At 37.7% G+C, this 27,612-nt stretch overlaps 1 protein-coding gene across 2 annotated transcripts in view; it reads left to right on the forward strand.

The window, feature by feature from the left end:
- Positions 1-25,688, forward strand: part of ZNF608 (zinc finger protein 608) — a 126,487-nt gene extending 100,799 nt beyond the window's left edge. Inside the window, exons 4-10 of one of the 2 annotated variants that reach the window (XM_083352000.1) lie at positions 13,469-13,556; positions 15,053-17,480; positions 20,945-21,362; positions 21,757-21,929; positions 22,977-23,130; positions 24,884-24,965; positions 25,544-25,688. In XM_083352000.1, coding sequence (XP_083208126.1) covers positions 13,469-13,556; positions 15,053-17,480; positions 20,945-21,362; positions 21,757-21,929; positions 22,977-23,130; positions 24,884-24,965; positions 25,544-25,550 — 3,350 coding nt within the window. In that variant the 3' untranslated portion in view covers positions 25,551-25,688. Of the gene's footprint in view, positions 1-13,468; positions 13,557-15,052; positions 17,481-20,944; positions 21,363-21,756; positions 21,930-22,976; positions 23,131-24,883; positions 25,143-25,543 lie in introns of those variants that run through there. The other variant, XM_083352001.1, reaches the window with a different exon arrangement.
- The last annotated feature ends 1,924 nt before the right edge of the window (positions 25,689-27,612 follow it).

Here is a 27,612-nt window from a genome sequence, read left to right on the forward strand (position 1 = left end):
AGCTTCTGCCCACCTAGCAGTTCGAAAGCACGTAAAAATGCAAGTAGAAAAATAGGGACCACTACAGTGGGAAGGTAACAGCGTTCCGTGCTAGTCATGCCAGCCACATGACCACGGAGACGTCCTCGGACAAGCGCTGGCTCTTCGGCTTTGAAACGGAGATGAGCACCGACCCCTAGAGTCGGAAACGACTAGCACGCATGTGCGGGGGAACCTTTACCTTTACCTAATCTGTAAATACATAGATTGTATTATAAATATAAGACCAGATTCTTACTACCATAGGGTATAGTTCTCATGGAACTGCTGTGGCGCCTGTATTCTGACATCTTGCCCATGAATGATATAGAAACATTCATGAGTCTACCATTATCTGGTTTTAAAATAAATCCTTTTTAAAAGCTGTTCCTCATTTGTTAAGGGCACATTGGCTTAGGCAATTGTGCCATTCTGAACCTCTTCAAAGGGGAAAACAATAATATCTTTAAATAGTATGTGAAATTTGCATATTGTGAAGATGGAGCCCAGTGAGTTTCACTATTTTTCAGCTGCTTTTTTAAATTGCTGTTTTAAATTCCATTGAGTGGAATAATAAAGGAGTGATCATGTCTAGTAGTTGGCCTTTGTAAAGACTGACTGGCTAAAAGGCTTTATGATTTACAGAGGCCACAGCTGGCTGCCAACCGAGCTGCAGGGATGTATTCTCTCTTGGGTCTGGTAGCTAAAGATGAAAAGGACCCGAGAGCTGGCACAAAAGCAAATAAAATGCTTTGACTTTAAATAAAGCATCATAATTTATATGAGGCTCTGCTATTCAGTCCCAATGAGATTCGTGGATCAGAGACAGCTTTTGGAGGTTGTGCTTATCTAATTGTCTGATCCCACTGTATTTTGATAACCATATCCTGAAATAGACAGCATTATTTTTACCTCCTTTTGCCCTCTCCATTCCCTTACCCCTCCTTTCTTGTTTCTTATTTCAAGGAACAGAATCGACTTCCTCCTCCTAATGTTTCATTATCTGTTGTTGGATATTTTCCTATTGTTCACACCTGGCAGCCTTTTATAGCCATAGAAAACAGTGGGAGAGTAATTGCCAAATACACCTTGAGGTTTATTTACTTATGGTTTGCATATGCCCTTCCTGCTGAGTCCTTTCTAAGCCTTTCACTGTTTTGAGAGAACAGGAAGCAAAGAACTCACAATATCATTTTGGAAGTTAGTATGCAAGGTTTGACAGTATACAAAGTTGTGTCTGGAAGTTTGAGGATGGGTTTTTTGTTTTGCACAGCTTTGTAATTCACAGTCATATCCAGTTGTTTACAGTTGCCTTCTTTGAAGTCTTAAAATAAAGCAAGATGAAGGAAATAATTGTCTTTTAAAATGTAAGCTTAAATGTGTAATTTGATAAATATGTGCCTGATGTGAAAGTGGTTATCCTCTTGAGGCCTGTTCCTCTTACATATTTTTAAAGAATGGCATTCTTGGAGAGATGGAAAAAAAGTAAAATAATAACTATATTTTTAAAGCTAGAATTGAAGACACTGGAAGAAATATAAACAAGTCAAGATGGAAGATTTCCGAAACATTTAAGTACTTTCCGTCCAGTTTCAACAACCTTCCAGAGTTCACATGAACAAACTGAAAATGTTCATACACATTCAAGCAGTAAAAGACATAATCCAAAATGTTGTTTGCATAACCTTCCCTTGACAAGAAAAGAGAATTATTCTGCATTTAGTGTAATGAGTGTCATATTTTGGGATTTTTCCACAATGCTTTTTAAAAAGTATGGGTCCTTTTTAAAGAAAACCTATGGTATTTTAAAATAATACAGTTTTCTCATCTCTTAATTGATTAGCAAAAGTTTTGCAGTACATTACTTGCAGATGCTTCAAATTAGGATATCAGCTGCTTTTTTCTTCAGGGAATATTGGGATCCTGGGCAGGATCAGACTTTACAGCAGTGATACCCAATCTTTCTGGCTCTAGGGATTGGCGGGTGGGTAGGGATGGTTTTGTGCAAGTAGCGGGCACACGTGGGTGCACAAAGCTCCTTTTGCGCAAATGGAATTTTGCACCCTCGCCCACCAAACAACAGTGCCAGTGTTAATTAGATTTCTTTCTCACGTGCCACATTTGTCTTTCTTATGTTGTTTCTTCTCTCGCTTTCCCTTCCATCTCACCTCTTCCTATGTCAGCTTTCCACCCTGCCTCACTAATTTCACCTCAGGGAGAATCACTCTGGAGATTTTGAGCATTCAAAAGTATGGAGAAATAGTTTTTATAAACTATGTAGAAAAACATTGGACATTGTTTCACCTTTCCATACGTATGAAAGCACAGTATTCAAATACCATTTTTAAAATTAAAAAATAATATACTTTTCAGGATCTAGCTGGATCACTCTGTGACATTATTTCAGGTTAAAGATGAAGTTTATCATTTTGTTCTTGTAAGGATGTACTTATTACTTGTAAGGATGCACTTATTTCACCAACATTTTGAAGATTTTTTTTTTCTTTTTTGGCATTAAAGGTTCATAAAGTGCCTTTGATTTTCTCTATAGTAATTAAGAATTACAGAATTAAATATATCTGTCAACTAGTTATGAGTTTCTAAACTCATCAGTGATATGAAATAAATGCTAAAAGTAACAGAATTAGCTTTATGTCTTATATATATTTTAAGTGATATATATCATCAATTAAACAATGTGATGATCAATACTTAATAGCTAGTATAAGAGTAGTGGGGTAGTGAAAAACTGTTGAGGCACGAGTCTGGTTTGGCTGACAGCCCAGCCACATCCAGTTTGTACATTTTCCTTCTCACCCTTTGCCAAACAGATAAATTATTTACCTACCCAGTATAGTCCGAAGAGTGTAAAGTGGAATGGCACTGACTTAAATCTTCTCACACTAGAAATTATTATTGAAAAGCACTTTGTTTCTGCCAGGCCTATACTGGAACCAACCCACTATTTATATTTGCTCAAACATAGCAGTGTACATCGTCAGAGAAAAATGTAAGAATTCATTCCAATATAAACTGCTGTAAAAATAACGTTCTTTAAGGAGCACTGCTGTATTATCATGGTTTTTTGTTTTGTTTTGTTTTTGCTCTTTATGCTAAAGAAAACCTTGATTCAAGTATGAGGTGAGATTTAATTCAGAAATGTTGAATTCATGTTGAAGCCAGGTTTTCCACTATAATATACAAAAGCAGAAGACTACTAGAGATGCAAGAGAAGAAAAATGATGAGAGCTTATTTTAGTAGCCTAGGCAGTTCAGTATTGACCCGCTGTCTTCCTGAGAGAGAAATAGATGGTGGTGAATAAGCTAGAGTCTAGTTTTCCAAGAAGCTCAATGATTTTCCCAAATCAATACAACTCATTGGGCTTCAGAACAAAGGCTGCATAGTATGTGACAGTGATGAAAGTGGCCATGTGTTCTTTTGAGTATTAAAGCACAAAAGCCCATGGGAAAGCAAATGTTTTGATAATGCTTTTCCTTCCTTGTTAACGTACTATGATGTAAATATTTTAGAGTGTAAGTTATGTGTAAGTAATCTTACACATAATATAGTACATTACATATTCTAGGATTGTTTTTGACTTGTTATATGTTATTATGCACTAGTATATATTAAATCATACATGTGATTATGCAGAGCAGTGAGATTATATAGAACATTTGTTGAAAGGTAACATATTTTAAAGTCTTGACAAGCAGTATGATTAAATAGAACTGTGAATCTTAGAAGTAACCATTTTTCAAAAGAAATTGTCTTCATCAGGCTGTCTATATTGCCGGTCTATTCATTGGAACAGAGGTCCCCAACCTTTTGGGCACCAGGGACCGGTTCCATGAAGAAAGGTTTTTCCGCGGACCAGAGGATGCGTGGTTTTATTTGCTGCCTGCATCTCGTGGATGGGGCTTTGCTTGTTTGTGCGAACCGGTTGCTGGCATGCCACGACCCGGTACTGGTCCACAGACCGGGGGTTGGGGACCCCTGCATTAGAAGATCCTTCAGTCCCTTTATCTTTAAATTCACTGTATTGTGGGGACTAACACCACAGCAGTATGTCTCAGAGGTTTATAATTGTGGCAGAAATGTGCTAGTACATAAAGTGTGCCATTACGATGCTTGTTATTAAAGTTGCCCACTGTCCTTACCTTTGTTTCCATAGGCAAGGTAGACTAATCAGACTTCTATTCCAGATGGTTTGAGTATAAGATTAATTTAATGGGTGATTCCTCGGCTATATTAGCAATGGTTTTCTTTAAAAATCACTATACACAGCCCTCTGCTTTTTGTATAAATTATCAATTTGAAGCAGGCAGTCCTTTCATAATTAATACCAGAATAAATTAATTTAATCATGTTAAAAATGAGCATGCTTTATTCTAAATTTTCACACTAAGACAAATGTAGATTATCTACAAGGTAATATATAAGTTGTCAGACAATTTTGAATTAGGAATCTTGATAACCTTAGAGAAATTTTTGTGAAAATCTTTTTAATCTTTTAACCAGTTTGGATCTACTTTGCATGTTTCTTTGACTTGTTTATTAAACAAATAACCACTTTATTACGGAGTCATGAGAAATGTTAGGTGTCTTAATTCATACCTCATTGTTCCAAATATGAAAAAGAGGGAAGACAGTGTGTGCAACCTTGGACATTTCTAAGGAAATAAGATTTATATATTTTAAAAATTAAGGGATTGTCTTACTGGTTTATTGTTTTCAATCTATATTTTCCTCCATTCTTGTGCTGATAAATTATTCCATATTCTGTCCATCTTTTTAAGTTTAATGGCCATCTAGTTAGTGTGCCAATTTCTCATCTAATATATCTCCTGCAAATATTACTATCATTATTTATAGAAAATTTTCTTTTCCATATGTTATAATGCACCACTTGGATATCAGAACCATTGTTAATGACTACACATTTTATTGTAATACTTTAGGTATCTACATGTATTTTGTAGCAAAAGATTTATTATGCAAAATTTGTAGCAAATTGATTTATTATGTACCATAATGTCAGTGCCAACTTTTAGCAACTGCATGAATAGGTTTTTTTTCATGAACAATCTGTCTCTAACCTTGTCTTTCAAGTCTTCTAATGGTGACCCAATTGTCACAGTAAGTGAGCCCATCCACTTTGCTACTGGTTGTTTTCTTGTTCTCTTTCCTTCCACTTTCCCAACATTAGAGGATTTATCTATGTGGGAAATCCTTTGTAGAAATTCAAACAGCTACACTTAATCTCTAAATATATCCATTGCAATAATGTCCCCAAATAAAGTGCTTTGCCCCCAAAGAGTGAAGGCATACAAGGGGAACAAAGTGAAAGGAATGTTCTGACAATTGTATAAGTACTATAGTTGGCCATGCTATAGAATATAAGCTGAACCAGTGAAAACATGGTCAACTTCCATTTATGCAGTTCTTTCACTTCAGTTACTTAGTGTCTTGTCCTTCCAACTAGATTGTAGTTACTAGAATTTCCAGAGTGAGCATGCTCTGGATCCCATGAGGGATCCAGGTCACCTGGTGGGTTCCAGGAAACATTCCTTCTCTGTCATGGCACCTGTCTTATGGAACAGCCTATCCCAAGATACTGCAATCCCTGAGCTTGTTGGTTTAGTAAATAGCTGTGAAGACTCTTCCCCTGGGTTCTGAGGCCAGGATGTTGATTGAGGTCTGGTTTGGAGGTGGTTTGTATGATGAGCTGATAATGTGATATTTAGGATCCAATTTCTTTTAGTTGATCTACATAGTTGGTTTCTTTTTATTTCTGTCGCTGCCAGAATTCCTTGAATAAATGAATAGCTGCATAAATATAGTAAATAAATAATACTCCCACCTCCAAATTCTATTTCTTGATGTGCATTAAAATACATTTCAGGGGAAAAGCTTATGCTTCTTTTTATCTCCATCAATATTTCAGAACTTTTTTATTTCTGCTTTTAGTTTTGAGCACTAGCTCATATACTGTTATCTTCCATATTAATTTCTTTATTCTAGTTTTGATTCAAACTCTGGTTGAGTTTGGATTGAAAAGTCAGCTACACTACAGAAAGTGTCACTGTCATAAGCCCCTTCTTTCCTTTTGTTGGGTTGGGGAAAGAGATATTTCCTTTGTCTGAGAAATTCTACAAGTAGAAAAGGCAATCTGAAACATCAAGCAGACTTTGAGCAGTAGGATGCCTTCATCATAAAACAGAAAGCCATCTTATCTTTGGTGCGAAAATCTGAATAAGAAAATCTGATCATCTTCAGAAAAGTATTACTCTGACAGAAGTGGGACAATAAAATGTCTTAAGAGCATATAGAGCAGAAAGGAACCAGGTTAGAGTTTTCATTACAAATATATTTCTGTCTACTATCATTGTCTTTTCAGTTCCATGCTTTCTGGTTGAAGCACTTTATTCGCATGATTCACTTCTGCAGTAGATTTCCTAAATTAAATACTCTTACTTCATTGCTTGCATTCTTATGACGGAAAGAACCAACTTCATTGCTTGCATTCTTATGACGGAAAGAACCAGGAGTAGATGTGTGCAAGGCAGTGAATCCATTTTTCTCATGCTATTCTGTAAAACAAGGAATGAATTATATATATATATATATATATATATATATATATATATATATATATATATATATATATATATATATATATATATATATATATATATATATATATATATATATATATATATATATATATATATATCAAGGCTTTTTGAATGGACCTTGCTAATTAACTCTTTCATTCCTGTTTTGGCCCGACTCAGGGCTTATCCACAGGAACTAGTCAACTTATGACAGCTCATTATTTGTGCAAATTATTCAAATTGTTAATATTTGAATAATTTGCATATATATATATATATATATATATATATATATATATATATATATATATATATATATATATGTTTTCTGAGGTTTTCGCGGGTGTTTGTGGATCTTTGGTCATTCGGGTTTTTTCCCGCGTAGAATTGAAGGTGTAGGAGCAACGTTTCGACAGAATCCCATCCGTCATCCTCTTGCTGGTGGCTTCAGCTTCCTTCTTCTGGGAGAAGCATGTGGTAGTGGCTGTTTGTTCCTCTTTTTTAAACTGCCAGAGGGGGTGTGTTCTGTGGGTGGAGGTGTGCTCTGATTGGGTGGGGGATTAGGTGTGTTCTGATTGGGTGGGAGTGTGTTTTGAATGGTGGGTGTGTTCTGATTGGATGGGGGTGTGTTTTGAGTGGATGGGCTGGTCTCAGCTGCCAGCCTTAGACCTGAGCTGGTGAGTTGTGCTGCTTTTGTTCGGCTTCGTGTTTGTGGTAGTGCCATGTTTTTATAGTGGGTGTCAGTTTGCTTATTGTGTGGTTTGGAGGGGTTTAAAGTGGCTGATGTTGCAGCTGTAGTTAGGTTTCTGTTTTGTGGTTGTGCGTCGTTATTGTGGGTTCGGATTTGCTTTTTGAATGGTTGTGTGGTGGTGATGTCATGTGGTGTTATCATGAGTTTGGGTCTGGTATCATTCTTGGTGGTTGGGACTCGTCTGTCAATCAAGGCGGGTTTCCAAATGGCTGGTAGGCGAGAGGTATCATCTCATTTGTTCATGCTGTGGGGGCGTTTTTCTATCTCAATGGCTTCTCTGATTATTCTGTTGTTAAAATGTTCAATTTTGGTGATAGTTTTGTTTTGTTTTTTAAATCAATTTCATGTCCCGTGGCTTCAAAGTGTTGGACCAGGGATGAAGTTTGTTCTCCCTTTCTGAGTGAGTGAATGACCAAAGATCCATATATATGTGGTCCCTGAATCAAAGTCTTTGGTTATTTCAGTTACTATTACTAACCCTAAAACAAGCAAGTAATGCATCAAATACATGGATTATTAGGTTGAATATTTAAAACAAATGCATTTTTTTAAAAAATCCATTTGGCAAAAGAAAATACAGAGAAAAGTTTGTGACTTAACTGTGGTAGCAGCAGATACAAGCACTTAGAAAAAATAATTTGTTTACACTTTGCTCTTAATAATTTTCTAAACTTTATTCCTTTGTAAAACTATAGCAATTCAGATTTTTTAGGCCATGATTCTTCTGTGTTTATTTATTTATACAATTTCTAGGTTGTCCCATTCCTGAAAGATTCCAGATGGTGAATAACAAAAATTAAAATAAGCATCAGAAAAACATAAAATGATTGTGATGCCTCCAATTCAATTTGACACAAGGCAATCTTTTTACTTGTTTTTGAGAAAATAAGGAAGGTGGGAGCTATACATAACTCCAGGAGGAGAGAATTCTGTAAAGTGGCTAGCTGAAAACTATTTAACTTTCAGAGATGGATTTCAATTTTTAAAGAACTATAGATAACCATCCAGATTAATTAATTAATTAATTATTAATTAATTAATTAATGGGACTTATATGCTGCCCTATCTCCCGAAGGACTCAGGGCGGCTAACAACAGTAAAATACAAGTAAAAATACAAATATTAAAAATTAAACTATATCTATAGCCCCAACTACAACCAATAAAACCTTAAAACCATATTAAAAACCCCTTCATCAGTCCAGGTTAGCCTGCTGGAAAAAAAATGTCTTAAGGTCACGACGAAAGGACCGGAGGTCTGGGGTCATCCGGAGCTCCAGGGGAAGCCGATTCCACAGGGCAGGTAGCCCCACAGAGAAGGCCCTCCCCCTGGGGGTCGCCAGCCAACATTGTCTGGCCGACAGCACCCTGAGGAGGCCCTCTCTGTGTGAGCGCACAGGGCGATGGGAAGTCATTCCTGGCAGCAGACAGTCCTGCAGGTATCCCGGGCCTAAGCCATGTAGGGCTTTATAGGTAAGAACCAGCATCTTAAATCTCACCTGGAGGGCAACTGGTAACCAATGCAGCTCACGCAGGAGGGGTGTAATACGGGAGTATCGGGATGCTCCCATCACAACCCGCGTGGCCGCATTCTGCACCAGCTGAAGTCTTCGGGTGGTCTTCAAGGGCAGCCCCATGTAGAGAGCATTGCAGTAATCTTCCCGGGAGGTGACGAGCTCATGAGTGACCATACGTAAAGCATCTCGGTCCAGATAGGGGCGCAACTGGCGCACCAGGCGAACTTGGGGAAATGCCCCCCTGGTCACGACTCCTATATGATCTTCTAAACTGAGTCGTACATCCAGGAGGACGCCTAAGTTGCGCGCCCTATCAACGGGAGGTAACATAACCAAAGATGGAATATACACGAGATGCCGATACGTAAAGCCACTCGGTCTTGGCCAGGTTGAGTTGGAGCCTGTTCTTCCCCATCCAGATTCATACTGCTTCCAGGCAACGGGACATCACGTTGAGGACATCACTGGGTTGGTTCAGGGTAGAGATGAAAAGCTGGGTATCATCAGCATATTGATGATACCTTACCCTGAAACCACGGATGATCTCACCCAGTGGCTTCATACAGATGTTGAACAGGAGGGGAGAGAGGACCGATCCCTGGGACACCCCACAATCAAGGGGCCTCAGGGTTAACCTCTGCCCCCCTGCCAACACCATCTGTGAATGGCCTGAGAGGTAGGAAGAGAACCACCGTAGAACGGTGCCTCCCACTCCCAACCCCCTGAGACGTCACAGCAGGATACCATGGTCGATGGTATCAAAAGCTGGTGAGAGATCTAATAGGACCAGGACAGAGGAATAACCCCTATCCCGGGCCAACCAGAGATCATCCATCAGCGCAACCAATGCCGTTTCCGTGCTGTACCCGGGCCTGAAACTCAATTGGTACGGATCCAGATACTCAGTTTCCTCCAGGACCAGCGGGAGCTGCCATGCTACCACACTTAACAACCTTCGCAAGAAAGCGAAGGTTGGAGACAGGACGAAAATTATTCAAAATAGCTGGGTCCAAGGCAGGTTTCTTTAGCTAACAGTTATACGATAATTTGATTTTGATTCCAAATAGGTGTTTTTGAACACATGGGGGTAAACATACCAGGTGTTCCCAACTCCTTTAAGCAGATAAGTCCTTTTACAGGATTATGTAGCAGGTGCAGAGGTAAGATCAACCACATGATCTTGGGAAAAGTTATGATTGCTTTAAAATATTTCATACAGATGATACAGTCTTACTCCCTCTTACAAATTAAAAACATAGTGATGCATAGTGCCCCAATCAGATTATGGACAACGAGAAGGAATGTACAATCACAACTACAGATCTTTGCCCCATCCACGCACATACTGAATTATTGGCTACATAGTGCATTGTAAGCCTGTGCCAATCACTCAGTGAATGAACTGTATGAAAAGGGCCTCTTAGATGTGCTCTTTGAAGGAAACACCCACTTGCTTCATTAGGTATCTTGGTGGAAATCTGATCTGTGTTTAATCATACATGTCCAGATTATTTTAGGAGGGTCTTAAGCAGCTGCAGCTGCTTCAAGGAACAAATCTACTCAGTTTGCACAAGCATTTTATGTAATAATTTATAAAGACACTAAATGTTATTTGGACAGCAGGCAAATATATAAAGGATCACCATATCAGTAACTACCAATCACAATCAAGACATATTCTGTTTGTGAGCTTTTCATTAGCCTCAGTGGAACTAAGTGTCTACGTCAGGGGTGTAAAACCCGCAACATCACATGACATATTATGACATTTTGCAACTTTTTTTACATTTCCCGCAATGGGGTGGGCACAGTCTCAGCATGTCGCATCCAGCCCACGGGCCAGCAGTTTGACACCCCTGGTCTACATCCTTGGGTAAATATACATATTAGTTAAAAATAAATTTGGGTTCATGTTGTATATTAGCACAGAGAAGCAGTGTTCAAGTTCTAAGGAACGGAGAATTTGTATCATATATTTTTAAATCCATCATATGGGCAGTACTGCACATACATAACTGGCACATCTCACAGTTTTTGGCAGATTTTTTTCCCCCACCAGATCTCATTTGTGCAACAATGCTCAGTTTGAATTTTAGGAAGAGAACCATTTAAAAGAGTATAGGCTATTGAGCTGACTTCATTAGGGTGCTTTTTACCCTACACAAATAAGTCATTTGTTAATATTACCGTATTTCGACATCAAGCAAGGGTCTAAATTAGACAGTGTTAAGTAGTTGATGAAAAACTTCCAGACATAGTTACTACAGTTCACTAATTTTAGCTTTGACTTTAAATTTGCCATTATTAATCAGATACAGTAGTTGTAACTTATCAGCCTATATAATTTACAATTATAATTGTTCCTTATTATAAATTGTTACTCTGGCAAACAAATTCCTTTTTTCAAGATCCAGAGAAGAAAGATTTTGAATGCTTAACACAGCCCAGTTGAGCAGACAGTAACCTTTCAAGTTGACAAGCCCAGATAGTGCAAACAAACCAGAGCGTAATTACAGAAGCAGGAAGCATTTAAACCAAGCCTCTTGTGCTCGTGAGATTATTCCAGGCTCACTCCCTTCCCCTCCCCCTCACCATGTCACTTTCTGCTTGCACAGAAGGGTTGTGTTACATCACTGTTTTTCTTTCTTTTTGTGCCTCTGCTGCAGTGGTAAGTCCAACCAATCAGATGGCAGCATTGTCGACCAGCCCTGGCCAATCCAGAGACGGAATTTGAGGGAAATATGAAGCCCTTAGGGAAAGACAATAACAAAGGCCTTTTTCACTGCAGACAAATGTTAAGTGTCTGTGCAGACTTTTCCTGTTTTTTAATGCTATTATTCCAAGAAGGGAAGCCTTGTTGTTTCTTTCATGTTTCTCTTTCAAGTAATTTTAATTATACATTTGTGGTACATCAGAGATTCAGGCACAAAGAGATTTAGCCTATTGCATCTTAAGCTAAAAAAAATGCATTAATCTTCCAACAATATAATATGTTTCAGTAATTTAAATACAGCAGAGATAGATTGAAAAAATGTTAAGCAATTGGAAAGGTCTCCAACACCACATGCAATGCCCTGGAGAGTACATGATGAGAAGAACAGATCCATTCTGCATCTGTTTGAATGTGTATTTTTATAGTATAATTGGGAGTGGAGGTATTTTCCTTTCTACTTTTGTTTTTAATTGCGAAAAATGAAATATATTTTTCTGGCTTGTGAGACCACTACATGCTGTGGCTTTTAGTTTTATTTAACAAAGATTTTATCATCCATATCTGGAGTTTATGTTTTTGTTTCTTTAAAAAAAGACCTCAAGTCAGGATATATATCTTATGCGGTGGCCTTCTGCATTTACAATAACATGCTAAAACCATGCAGGGAACCATTTTCCCTCCTCTGATATGCTGTTGAAAATGCTTAAAGGAAATCCCTTCTTCCTTAGTACTTTAGCTAATAGCATTTCAAAATACATTCGTGCTGTTAAAAGGTCCCTAAGGAAATAAGTTGCAGGTTACATGTTTTCTTTACATTGATGTTCTGGTCTGGGAAAAAGGTTGAATGCAAATTAGAAATCACACTAGTGACGTAAATTGAGCCGACAAGCTGGAAACATGAGGCAGGATGTCATTTATTTATTTATTTATACATTATTTCTCAGTTTAAAGGCTGGGATGGAGTTAGAATATACAAATATGTAGCGGGAGGGGGAAAACTTTCATATTTGCCAATTGGTGCTAAATATTTACAATGAATTACAACTTGATATTGTTACTCTGGGTCTTTTTTTTAGCATGTCTTTATTATGGATATTATGGAAACAATTACTTGTGTTCATATACATTCTAAATCTGGTGGAATATAGGTATTGTCTATAAGCCTAAATATTAGAAATTGCTTTTTATTTGAGGGAGCACTCCAAAAGAGAAATCTGATAGCTTTTCAGTGTTTAATAAAGAATACTCATTGACACATTGATTTTCAGTTTGCTTTTTGTTAAATATTGGAAAATATTTCCAGTTTTTCTAAATTTTCATACTTAAAAGAAATGCCTTCTTAAGAAAAATAAAGAGCATGCAATATTAGCTATGTTGATAATATTTAGAAATATTAATTCTACAGTATAGTGTTTATATTGTGTAATTGCCTCTAAAGTAGGTATCATTTCAAATAAATATACTCTGTGTACTCTCTGAGAAGCGTTTCCTCTTGCTACCCAATGCTCAGTGGGCCAGTTACTGATACTCAGCTTTAATTTCATTAGTGTTCAACAATAATTATGCAATAATAGAAAAAAAATAAGAGGTCACTGTTTTTAAAGCAGACACAGTAAAAAGCATTGCCTCTCACTTTAGCATCCTGATCACTCCCTTATTCTTTGTCTTGCATGCACATTCATTGTCCTGTGGGTTTTAAATGGAAGTCACTGAAACCAAACAAGAGGAAGTTGGCAAACCACAATCCGTGAAAGCAAATGAACATTTAGCTTTTTTTTACCATTCTGTTTCTGAACTAAGTCCAAAAGTCATGATTCCCACCGACCAGCCTTTGTTTCTTTTCCATCTGCAGGTGTCCTTGTTGTTAATGTTACTTGGAGGAATAAAACCTATGTTGGAACGTTGCTTGATTGCACAAAACACGATTGGGCTCCTCCCAGGTAAGTAATTATCTGGAGGGAGTGGGGTCTGCTTTCTTGTTCACATTCTGACATGAGAACTAGACAGATAATAAGTTTTTTTTAAAGAAAAAAAATCATTTCACATAAGTGATACCATATGTTGGAGGAAAAGTAGGCCATGCAGAAGAAATTATTTCCAAATGAATAGACTTTATATTTATCCCACTCCTCCAAGACTTGCAGAATGTACCCATATTTTGAAAAGCTTTAAGAGGGAGTCTTGTCAGTACTGTATTTCAGTGCATCTATTTTGGTTCTAATTTTAGAAAGAAGGCATTGATCTTGCCATCAAAATTGCTGGTTTAGCTCCGAGTTTCAGCACTGTAATGTAGAAGGCCATAAAGTGAGATCTGGTGTGTGTTTCCCATAGGCTATTATTTGTGCAATCCTTAGCTGAATACATGAATGGATTTCTTAAAATAAGGAATACTGAATGATATCCAGTATACAGTTAGAGAAAATGTGGGATGCCTCTCCTGCTTCCTCTCACATCTACTAAGTTTGATTCTAGCATGTTAAGGCGAAAGAAAGGGAGAAAACACTATGGTGTTAATTAACAATTTCATGTTGTTTGCAGTATTTCACTGTTTATCTTTTTATGTGTCTGGTGTTATTTCATTTTACTGCTTCTGTGTATATGGTTTATTCTGTTGTTAAATCTTTTAAAAAAGAAAAAGAAAATAGTAAGAAATAGCAAATAAATCACCTCTTGCAAAACTTGTATGGCATATCAAAAATTAAAGATGTACAGTAACTGAGTACCTTACTAAAATAATCAACCCCACAGATTACTACCTCATTCTTCTCCTACATGTGGGGACCAGTGACACAAAAATGAATCTGAAAACAGTAATAGGACATTACGAAGAGCTAGGAAAGAAAGCTGTAGAATTAGGAGTGGTATTTTCATCAATACACCAATACTTCCAACAAAAGACCAACATCCAATGAGGGAGCAAAAGATTTTAGAAACAAACCCCTGGCTTAAAAAAATGATGTCGTCAGCAAACCTTTGGCTTCCTAGACCATGGTCTGCATTACCTAAATGAAGGGCTACTGGCTGTACCTCACAAGAACTGGAAATAATATATTTGGTAAATGACTGGCTCATCTTATCTAAAGGGCTTTAAATTGAGGGGGGGCAATCTTCCTGACCTTTAGAACCCTAATTCCAAGCAAAAACCACTAGATAACCAGTCACATAAGGAGGTAGAGAGTAAAGAGAAAGAAGAAATAAAAAAACTTAAATGAAGCTTTTCCCTTCCAGCTCTATTCTGATTGATTGATCCTTCTCCCTTCTTAATTTCAGATGACTTAGGGAAGTGTCCTTCTCCTCCTCCCCCTCCCTATACATTACTGATATTTGCGGGGAGGTCTGGACGTCCTATATGTTGGTTTTCCATTGAGACAGTTTTGAGATTTGGTTTTTTTTCCCCCATGTACCCAATTCTGAGAACTGATTTTATTTATAACAGGTTTTGTGAATCGCCAACAAGTGACCTGGAAATGCGAGGAGGTCGGGGCAGAGGAAAGCGAGCAAGGTCTGCAGCAGCTACAACCACACCTGGGACTGACATTACCTTTACAGAGTCCAGAGGACTACAGAACAAGAACAGAGGTGGTGCCAATGGAAAAGGAAGACGGGGCAGCCTTAATTCTAGTGGCCGCAGGACACCCCCCAACTGTGCCATGGAGGATATGAAAGTCAGCCCTTTGTCTAATAACAAGAGGAAAAACAAGCCACCCATGGAGCTGGACTTGAATTCCAGTTCAGAGGACAACAAATCTGGAAAGCGCATGCGCACCAATTCTAGAAGCACTCCTACCACTCCCCAAGGGAAACCAGAGACGGCTTTTTTAGACCAAGGCTGCTCTTCTCCAGTGTTGATTGATTGCCCCCATCCTAACTGCAACAAAAAATACAAGCACATTAATGGGTTAAGGTATCATCAAGCTCATGCACATTTAGACCCAGAAAGCAAACTGGAATTTGAGCCTGACAGTGAGGACAAAATCTCAGACTGTGAGGAAGCACTTGGCAACGTGGCACTTGAATGCAGTGACCCAAGCACAAGTTTATCACATTTCGATCAGCTGAAAGGGCCCCTGTCTCCTTGTTCCCTGAGTACCCCTGGAACACCAAAGGGGAAACGGGAGCAGGCCCACAATGGCAGGAATTCTGCCAAAAAGAGGGGCTTGAACAGTGAACTGAATAGTCTACCGGTTATTTCCAATATGACTGTGACTCTGGAAAACTGTTCAGTGGCAGAAAACAGTTTGGCCAGTGAAATGCCCAAGCTAGAAGCTGAAGGACTAATAGACAAGAAAAACCTAGGAGAAAAAGACAAAGGCAAAAAAGCCAGTAATTGCAAAGTAGATAAAAATCTGTCCAAGCTGAAAACTGCCAGACCCATTGCCCCAGCTCCAGCTCCCACACCGCCTCAATTAATAGCTATCCCCACCGCAGCCTTTACAACCACCACCACTGGGTCAATATCAGGATTGCCCTCCCTGACAACCACTGTTGTGCAGGCTACACCAAAGAGCCCTCCGCTAAAACCTATTCAACCAAAGCCCACAATCATGGGAGAGCCGAGCACTGCCAGTCCAGCTCTCACATTACTCAAAGACAAAAAGAAAAAAGAGAAGAGGAAACTTAAGGACAAAGAAAGCAAAGAGACTGGGAATCCTAAAGTGGATTTGAAGCTGGGAAAATTAGAAGACACCAAGGGGTCTGGGAAAGAGATTACTGGGCATTTTTTAAAGGAACATCTCAGCAAGAATGAAGTGTTAGCTAACGGACTGTCAGAGTCTCAGGAGAGCAGGATGGCAAGCATTAAAGCTGAAGCTGATAAAGTTTACACTTTCACAGACAATGCCCCCAGCCCTTCGATAGGGAGTTCCTCCAGAATGGAATGCAGCCCTTTAGTGAATGGACAGTCTTCAGTGGCGCCACTGCACGTGTTGACACAGAATGGGGCAGAGGGTGCTGCTGCTAAAACTAACAGTCCTGCTTACTCGGATATCTCCGATGCTGCAGACGATGGTGGTTCTGACAGCAGGTCAGAGGGCATGAGGTCAAAGGCCAGCTCTCCTTCAGATATTATTTCTAATAAAGACAGTGTTGGAAAAGGACATTCTTCAACACCGGTACAATTACCCCAAGTAAAAGAGGCTCATTCTCCTTATTACCATGGCTACGATCCTTATTATTCTCCAAGCTACATGCACTCTGGACAGGTCAGCACCCCCGCAGCTGGGAACAGCAGCAATAACCCCCAGGGAATGAAGATCAAAAAGGAGGCAGAGGAAGAGGCTGAGAAAAAAGATAAGGCAGAGCCTCCAGAGTCCAAAAAAAGTGAAGCTGGTCCCACTAATTTGCAGCCTCAACACCAGTCTGTAATAACTCAGAGGCATCCTGCACTTGCCCAGTCACTTTACTATGGCCAGTATGCTTATGGGCTTTATATGGACCAAAAATCCTTAATGGCCTCTAATCCTGCTTATAGGCAGCAGTATGAAAAGTACTATGAGGACCAGAGATTAGCAGAGCAGAAAGTGACTCAAACTGGTAGAGAATGTGAAAGGAAAAACGAGCTCCCCCTGAAAGACCTGGGAAAAGATGACAAGTTGAAAAACATACCCTCTGCTACAATCTCAAAAGCACCTTCAGCTACAGAGACCAATAAAAACAACACTAAATTAGGGTCATCAGTCCCTAATAAGACTGAGGAAACAAGTAAACCTCAGATGCTTTCGAATCACCAGCAACAGACTCAGTCCGATAGCTTCAAAGCAAAACAAATGGAAAACCATCAGCTTATAAAGGAGGCTGTGGAGATGAAATCTGTTATGGATTCTATGAAGCAGGCTGGAGTAGATCCTACTACAAGGTTTAAACAGGTGAGAAGGCAGAAGGCTGAGTGGCGGAATTGTTCTATAAGCTTAGATTCTAAGCTTATTCTAGGGCTTTAAGCTATAATCTTTTGGCATTTACTTGCAGATATTTCTGTGCAGCTCACGTAGATGTTTTTTTCTTGCTTTCTCAAACAAGATTTGTCGCTATGCTCTCACCTAGATTTCAGGATAGTAGCAACTGACCTCCACAACTAAGCCCAATGTTAAAAAGAGAGCTATCCTTGTGATGTACTGAATTTGTATTTTGAAGGATACAAATGATGACATAACTTCAGGGTTTTGTCTGAACACTGCTATTCCCTATTCTTCCAAGGTTCAAGGCCAATAAACCTCAGTGGAGTGTGCAATCCACATAAGAGCAGGGTAGAAAGAAGTAATTGAGTCACTTGGCTTTTGAAGCTTAAGGATATTTCTAAACCTTGTGGAGCCCTGCTCTGCTTTCAGTCTGGAATTACTGAAGTGAGATTCTTTGCATGCTTCTTCTCATGCTCTACCAGAAGTCTTTTTTCCTTGGTCACTTGTTATGTTAAATTATCCTTCTGTTTGTAAGCAAATTTGAAGGTGGTTGCAAATTTGTGGTGATCAGAAGAGTTGAAAGGGGTGAGCAGGCAGAGAGGCTGCTTCTGAGACCTTCAGCAATAGTTATTCCCAATTGGCTTTCTTCCAAGTATGAGAAGGAATTCAGACTCCATAATCTCCAGCCAACTAGCTGGGACTGGCAGGACTTGGCATCTCAAATTTCTAGGTTATAGTGTAAAAAGCTACACATAATTGAGGAAAGCATAATGCTTCCAAAAGTCATTCACATATGTAGAAATACTAGTAATAGCAATATTCATGGGGAGGATTTATCATTTGATAGATTTGTGGTAAAATCTGAGAATCCCTGTCTTATATAAAGTGGCAGATATAAATCTCACTGTGTAATTCGGCTTATTATATCAATAAAGATAATGTGTTAATGTTATACTTTGCAAATATTTTCAAGTATGAGAAGAAGAGTTTTAACTTTTTTCAGACAGGGTAAATATAAATAGATCTTGCTCATGCTAGTCTTTGATGGAAGTCATAAATCTTAGCCTTTATATTACACAGCAAGATCTATATTCATAAACCCACCCACCCCCAGTATGAAATACTTTATTGATGTTTGAATGAATGGTTTCGATCAGCGGTCCCCAGCCTTTCTGCCACAAGGGGCTAGTTTTGTGGAAAACAATTTTTCCACGGACCAGGGGGAAGGCATGTTTTCGTACACAATCTAGATCCTGTGTATGGAGAGATGAAGCTTTGCTCACTCACCCACTGCTTGCAAAGCCTAGTTCTTAACAGGCCATGGACTGGTACTGGTCCGCAGCCCGGGGGTTGACGATCCCTGGTTAAATTAATAGAAAATTGCTAAAATCTGCAGTATACCCAATTAAAAAACACAAAATAATAGATCAAAAACATACACCAACAGGAATCAATTTACATTGGTTTGCAAGGCATATGTATCATAATGATGCTTTCTTGGCTAGCTCTAGAATTTTCAACAGAAGTTTTCTGTTTTACGGAATTAGAGAGCCAGTTGGTATAGTGGTTAAAGCCACCAGGCCAGACACCAAGAGATCATGACTTCTAGTCTCGGCTTAGACACAAAGTCAGCTGTGTAATTTTGGGGCAGTTAAGATTTTCTCAACCTGCTGCAATAATATATAGTATGTAAGTACAGGTAGCCTTATACAGTGGAGCCCCCAAAAGGTACTTAGGATCCAGATTCAACACTCCAACGCTCCCACCCACTCACATGATCGCATTTTGGGTGCTCAACAAACAATCCACATTTTTGCAATCACGTAACAATGATTTACAACATTCTGGTCTCCATTCTGGTTGTAAGTAAAAGACTATCTGTACAGTCAGGAAGCTTATTCTAGTTTATATTAGACTTATGCATGCTTACTCAAGCTCCATATATGATTGCTCATTACTATATATAAAGAAGCCTACTGTTTAATACCTTTATCGTATAATGTGTAATTGAGTATGCAAATGTACTACTGCTATTTCTTAATTACGTTATAAGGAAGTTTTATTTTTCTCCTACTTTTCCCAGTAAATGTGAATTTCTGTTTCTGTATGGTAAGAATGAGGCCCTTATCGAAAGAGCTCCTTTGCATGTTTTCTACAACTGAGCAGTCTGTTCTGTCTCTGTTGCACAGTAAACTTCAGTGTCATATGTAAACTATTTCAGTTTCAAAACACAAAAATGGAGATTGCTATGCAAAAAGCATAAACGTAACTCAGTTTGGTTTGTGGAACTCGTCGTATATTCATTACACGGCTTTTAAAACTTTCCATTATTCAAAACCAAGTATCAGAAAATCCTTGCCCATTGTGAAACACTTTAAGTTAATTTAAATACCCCCATTGTGATTGGGTTATTGTTTTATATGTCTTACCCAAAGAAAAACCATTTTTATCCAATTTGGGGTAATTTACTCTGGTTTGGGAAGCATTGATTTTTGGGGATTGTGACCAGTTTTTCTATATCCAAGCTAAGCCAGTTGGTAAAAACTTTGTATTGTTTATTTCAGTGTTGATAGTTCCTATTGCAAAAACCTTCCTCAGCAAAAAAATAAAAAAACCACCTCAATAACCCAAAGATACATATTTGCTTATCAAGAAATCAATTTCTGCCTTCAAAGTAAATTACAAATTTCCTAAAATAAAACCAAAACTATAGTTGTATCTTTAAATTTTATCTTTAAATGTTATATATTTTATCCGTTAAGGTAGTGAGGGTTCATTTAAGTTCAAGCAATTCTTTGTACTTTATATTAATTTTTAATGAAATACTATTGCTACTCATTTCTGTTCATAACTCTGGCTTTAAAAATTACAACCTTTTGTTATTTTCCTAAGGCAAACAGGATTTCTATATGACATACTATATCCTCTTGCGTTGCTCATTAATCCTTTTCCAGCTTTCCAGAAGTCTCCAAAGCAGTATGTGACATCACAAAATGACTTCTACCTTGTGAAATTTAGACAGAGGCTAAGATTACATTCCTACCTTTATATATATATAAAGCAAAAGGCCAGCTGGAAGGAGTTAATGAGGCATTTCTGCTGACTTGAAGCTATTTTCTGCTCAGTAACTGCAAGAGAGATCTGCCAGGAGAACAGACTGAGATGCCAGTAAAAGAGTTATGTCACATGCAAACTCCAGCAATGTTACAGTGATAAAGACATGACCACAGTTCCAATACTGTTCACTCAGGTTGACAATAGCATTTTCAACACATTGCATTTTTTTTTATGCAAGCTGCAAACCCTTCTGTATTTGCCAGTTCTACTCTTGGCTGTTTTGGCTCTGTTCTCTGGACCACAGTAGTTGTAGGTTCTTCTTTTAGAATGTAAGTATTAAAATGGTGGGTTGTTTTTTTTTCTTCCTTTCCTATCAGGATCCAGATACAAGAACATGGCATCATTATGTATATCAGCCGAAATATCTTGATCAGCAGAAAGTGGAAGAACTGGACCGTGAAAAAAAGTTAAAAGAAGATAGCCCCAGAAAAACACCTAATAAAGAAGCTTCCTTCACTAGCCTTCCAGTTTCATTAAACAGCATTAAAGAAGAGCCTAAGGAGATGAAGCGTTCTGAGTCTCAGCCACTGGAGGAGAACAAGATAAAAAATGATGATCAAAAGACTCCTGTAAACTGGAAGGAAACCCGGGGTACTAGAGTGGCTGTTTCCTCTCCAATGACTCAGCATCAATCATATATACAGTACTTGCATGCTTACCCTTACCCACAAATGTATGATCCTAATCATCCTGCATACCGCGCTGTTTCTCCTGTTCTCATGCATAGTTATCCAGGTATGTACCAAATTAATTTGAATAGGTCCATCAGTTTTTTACATTGCCTGTTAGAAGCAAAGGAAAATTAGAAGCTTCAGAGATTCAATTTCTTTTGCAAAGGGTCTAGGGGTGAAATAAATTTAACATAAGTTATTTTTTTTATGAATTATCAGCATTTCCGAATCTCAGAACCATTACCGTTATTACTTCTTTCACTTAAATCCCTAAATGTTTGAAATAGAAATATGTTCAGCCCTTTTCATTTGCCAGGTTCAAATAGCCACGTTTGACAAGAGAAAGAAATATATTCCCTTGAATACAATTTTTGTAATTTGCATTTCATGCATTTGAAATTGCCTTATCCCCAATTGTAAATATTAACTTGAGAGCACCTTTATTTTTTTATCTGTAGGTGCCTATCTTTCACCAGGATTTCATTATCCTGTTTACGGAAAGATGTCTGGGAGAGAAGAGGTGGAAAAAGTCAATACCAGCCCTAGTATCAGTGTAAAATCAACCACTGAATCTAAAGCACTGGATTTGTTGCAGCAGCATGCCAACCAGTATCGCAGCAAGTCGCCTGTGGTAAGATATATCTTGTTCTTAAAGAATTGCATAAATTGGCATAACTGGAAGAGTGAGAGGGTTAACTTTAACTGGTATACCTAAATATATATATATATTTGAGAACTAATCATGATTTAAGTTAGTTTGCGTTTTCTTTCAGGAACCAAAATTAAAGAGGCATGGGCCTACTTTTAATTGCACTGTGTTCTGTTTCATTGTATTTTCTCCTAAATGGTGCTTAAAAATCTCAGGGTACAGTAATAAAGCTGAAATAAGTTTCCAAACATTAATCAGAATAAGGAATGCAGTAAAGCCTTTGCACTTCTCCTTAATTTTTGGAATGTCACCATCAAATTATAAAAAAAATCAGGTGTTTTTTAGATAGGTTGAAGAAAATTTAATTGCTGTAACAAAAGTTCTTCACCCTAATGCTTGATTAAAATAGTTGTCTTCTTTTTCAAGCCAGCTGGTTATAGCTTTTGTTAGTAGAGTAATTGGTGCAGGGTGCAGGGTGGTGTAAAGCAGGCATGTCAAACTCGCGACGTCGCGCAACATATCACAACTTTTTCCCTATTGCCGGCAATGGGGTGGGCACAGTTTCAGTATGATACATCCGGCCCGCGGGTCGGCAATTTGACATGCCTGGTATAAGGTGTCAGTAGTTCAGATGACAGGTTAAATGTAAAGTCTTCTTTGAGTTATGCTCAGTTTTCTGATAACTGACAGATGTTGCATATTGCTTATAGCCAGTTGAGGAGATAAATAAATGCTGTAAGTAAATAAACTTAATGGTTATTTCCATGTAGTTTTCTTGGCAGCAGGACAGAAGTGGTTTTTGTTTTTTTCTTCCCAATCTGAATTATAGTCTGGAATTCTTTGTTGGAAGAACTAACATGATTCAACCATGCTTAGCTTTTAACATGACAAGGTTAGCTAGATGTTGCCACCCACCTGGGATAGATTGGAGATACAAGATTGGAGATACATTAACTAGAGCCTGAATAGCTCACATCTAGAAAAATGTGGAGTCATCCATGATTTTTTCTCAATATGTTTTGTTTTCAGCCTGTGGAAAAATCTACAGCTGAACGTGAGAGAGAAGCAGAAAGGGAGCGAGATCGTCATTCCCCCTTTAGTCAACGGCATCTTCATACACATCACCATACACATGTTGGAATGGGCTACCCGCTAATTCCAGGTCAATATGACCCATTTCAAGGTGAGTGTCAGCTTTCCTAATATTGTTGATTATAAAAATACTTGGTTTTGATAGTGACCACATTGTTGATAGAACCTACTGTTTTTGCCAGGATATGGGTATAGAAATGCAATCTTAAAGCCAGCCCAACTGGTTCAAATGGCCATAGTCATCTAAGGTGCAGCAGGCTGACTTAAAGAGTGCTATTTTCAGTTCTCTGCATGGCTGTAGGAAGGTGAGGAAATTAGGCAATTGGAGTGCATGTGTGTGTATGTGTGTTGTGTTGTGTTGGAGCTTCCATGGATTCAAAGACTGCCTTCAGCCATACCTAACTCTGTGGTGGCATTGTGAGCATGCCGTTATTCTTGATCAGGTTTGGGTACACCATAAGTTGGTTTGTTCATTCCTTCTGTCCTCCTTATTAAGCTTTTTTGTCAACATACTGCAGCCAATAGGGCACCCTTGCTAGCAGAATTGGGAGGAGGGTTCAGCTGATTTCCTGCCCAGTAGAAAGGACTTTCGTCTTCCAAAACACCTAATTCTTGTATTAATAGGGAGTAAAGTTTGTTGGCTTACTATTGAGTAGGTATTATAAGGATTCTTCTGCTAATAAGCCAAATAGTCCATTAAGGGTTTTTCAGGTAACAGGGTGAACTTACATTAAATATGTAAATAGTATGAGTAGATTCATGTGATTTTTAAAAAATGGGGAAAGGCCAAGTGAGAATAGTAACAACAACAACAACAACAAAATAATAATAATAATAATAATAATAATAATAATAATAATAATAATAATAATAATAATAATAATAAATAAAAAAGTTGGAAGAGACCTTGGAAGTTTTCTAGTCCAACTCCCTCCTCAGGCAGGAAACCCTACACCATTTCAGACAAATGGCTTCTTAAAAACTTCCAGTGTTGGAGCATTCGCCGCTTCTGGAGGCAGGTTGTTCCACTGGTTAATTGTTCTAATTTTCTCCTTAATTCTAGGTTGCTTCTCTCTTTGGTTAGTTTATTAATGAGTAAGACCTCTGTTAGTCATTTAGCTCATAGTTTTAGAACCAAGATTGTTTTTATTAAATAATATATTAATGGAGGTTAATCATAAACAGCAATATTTTTCTGCTGGTTTTTTTTTTTTTTGCTATTTACCTGTATTCTACTAATATTAAAGGCTATTTTTCTTACCTGCCCCAAAGAGCTTCTGTGATGTTTATAGCTGAAAAAGTTAACTCATTGTGTTCATTTAGTGCCCTGCCAATTTCTCTTTTGTGCAAAATACTGACTGCTTCAGTGGTCCCATATGCTTTATGGGATATTTATATGTGTTCAGAAAGAAAAACACTAAAATGATTGCTATTATGCAAGCATTATGTTTTGAGAAGCTATAACATCTTTGCTGTAACTCACTGTGACTTTTGATTCTTGTTGTTTCCTGGTGCCTATTATTTCTACTGAGCTTCCTATTCAGGAATTCATGCAAGCCATTTAGCACCATGCAGTGCAGTACTTGGAAAATAATACAATAAGGCAGAATGCCTTCTTTTCTTATAAAATGCCTATTAGGTGGAATCTAAAAAAGGCATGCTGGTTGGAACAGCTAGGCAGGGTTTTCTCCAGCTTGCTTGCAGTAATTAGGTATGCCTTCTGCAGAAAATATAATGGCGCTGTTGTGATTCATGTCTTGTTAATATGGAGGTCTGTAGCTATTGTCGACTTTTGTGAGTACCAGCACACATGTCCTGAGATATACCATTTCACTTTTCTCCAGGGCTGACCTCTGCTGCCCTTGTTGCTACTCAGCAGGTGGCTGCTCAGGCATCTGCATCTGGTATGTTTCCTGCACAAAGAAGGTAAATATTGTGAATTATACTCGGCTATCTTAATAGGAAGAAAAGGGAAAAATTGTTCCATATTTTGAGGGCAGTCTTTGTAGGAAAGATGCTTTGTCCGTTAATGAGAGCATCCTCGTCCTCATCATAACATTTTCCACAGAGCTGTTACCATAGCATAGTTAATTGATCACTGAAACAGACTCTGTTCTTCTGAAAAAAATGAACCATCCAGTCCATCATGTAACAGCAAATCATTTAGATTTCCACAGAGTATGATTTAGCTGTGTGTGTGTAAGTGTGTGTGTGTGTGTGTGTGTGTGTGTATACATATGTTCGTCTTTGTGATGTTTCATAAATCTGTAAGAAAAATGGGCAATTTGAGATAGCATATATTTTTAAATAAAATATCTGCATCAGTATTCAACTGTTCTTAACGACTGGAAACCCTACCTATGAATAAATGTACATTAATTAACAGATAATTAAATATCTGTCTGGTTTGCTATAGTACTTTTCCCACTTACTGAGACTGTTGGTGTTACAGAGTTAGAAATAGGGTATTCTAAAAGGTTCTCTTGTTTTCTGTTTCTTTTCAGAGAATGATAAGTCTGGACATGTACATCATCATGTGACTGGATCACATGAAAATAAGCGCTTTATTACAGACATCAGTTCCATGGTGTTAATTTGAAATGCCTTAATGGCAGGCAAAAACCAGTCATTTCATTTTTGTAAATTGCAGATTTTTATCTCAGAGTAACAAATGTTGCTGTATTTAGACTTCTGTTTGTTTGTTTATATATATATATATATATATATATATATATATATATATATATATATATATATATATATATATATATATATATATATATTCTTTACTTTTTTGTATCTGTAATTAGGCTTGTACAAAGAGTCTAATACTAAATTGTAAACCACACAAGTAAATGAAAAAAGTGTATTTGTCTTGTTTAGAAAGCGTTATCTACAAAAAGTTGGTTGTTCCCTTTTTTCTTCCTTTTTTCCTTTTTAAAAATTGTAAATAACTAATGTTATGTATCTGTGTGCCTGAAACTTGCATACTCTTCTAATATTGCCCACAACCTCAATAGAGGCTAACTGTGATAATGATGATGACACTTTGGTACAATTTAGATGTCCATTTGGTGGCTCCTCTTAAGATGCATCAGTATAAAATGTTACTGTATTAACTGTTTCATTGTAATTGTGTATTGTGAAAAATATACATTTGGAAGGCATGGGCTTGCCAGTACCACAAAAACTGTGTTGTACATAATGTATAGATTTTAAAATGGGAAAATAATGAGCATCTGTGAATAATGAAATGTCTTTTTTTATAATCTTGAATGGCAAATAACCCAATAGCCTGCATACCAGAAGACGTCTGTGATTGTTCTATTACTTGAATAGTCCTGCAGTCTTTTTTTTAATGTTTACAATTATCCCGTTTTAGAAGAGAGACTTTAATGCCATTGCCTCGTTACTTGTTTTATGCTGTAATCTAGTTTATTTTATGTAAGATGTATATTGAATGCTTTCATTTTTATACTTGCCTTAAATAATTTGGCAATCAGAATTAAAAAAAAATGCTGTTTTTTGTATTTTCTGGTGTCACATCATTATTCAGAAATCGTTGCACATAGAACACTTTCTCATATTTATACGAGCATTTCTGATCAGAATTTGGGAAAGGAAATTCTAGTACAGAATACAGCGGAAGTTCAAATCCTATCTATTGTCTTTTCCTGTCTTAAACACAGTGTAACATGGACTCGATTGACATGCCCCTCAACTTTGGGACCCTGGGAACTGTGTGAGCAGTCTGGAAAGGGGCTTGTAGAATAAAATTTACAGCTAAAGAGTAGGATCATGCTGCTAGCTGGAGTTGAAATGGACTGCCACTGCTCAATCTTAAGGGACAGGTTGTCTCTTCTTCTCCAGGGGATAATCTGAATAGAAATGGGAAGGGTAGAAAAATTAAAGTTTCTAAGTTTTGGAGTGGAATGCTGAAGGTGTCAGGAGAAAAAGAAATGGAAACTGAAGAAAAGCTAAGCTACCTCAGGAGGAAGAATGAAATTTCAGGACCCTTTTGAAAACTTTGGTTATTATCACACAGCCCTTACTTGACCCTTTAAGGAGAATCATACCTCTTTGGGGCTTGGGTATTTTGCAATTGTTTTGGTTTATTTGTTTCTATAATTTAATAATGGACTTTACTGTGAGAGGAGCTGGCATCTATTCAGTTTTAAAGTGCCACCGGTCACTGAGTGCCGGCGGGTGATCCCTAGGGGTAGGGCGTTCTCTGTGGGCGCGCCTGCCCTGTGGAATGACCTGCCTGTGGAACTCCGGACCACCCCCGACCTTTGTTCGTTTCTCCAGGACCTAAAAACCTGGTTGTTTGATTTATCTGGCCTGGACTGAGGGGTTTTAAATTTTAAAATTTTAAAATTTAAATTTTATATTTGGGCTATTGTTATTTAATCCTATTTTAATCTTAATTTTATCTTAATTTTTGTACTGTTTTAACTGTTTTTAACCTTGCCCTGTAATGAGTCCTTTGGGAATAGGGCGGTATAGAAATATAATAATAATAATAATAATAATAATAATAATAATAATAATAATAATAATAATAATAATAATA

Source organism: Vipera ursinii, assembly GCF_947247035.1.
Source record: "Vipera ursinii genome assembly, chromosome: 2".
Classification (NCBI taxonomy): Eukaryota; Metazoa; Chordata; class Lepidosauria; order Squamata; family Viperidae; genus Vipera; species Vipera ursinii.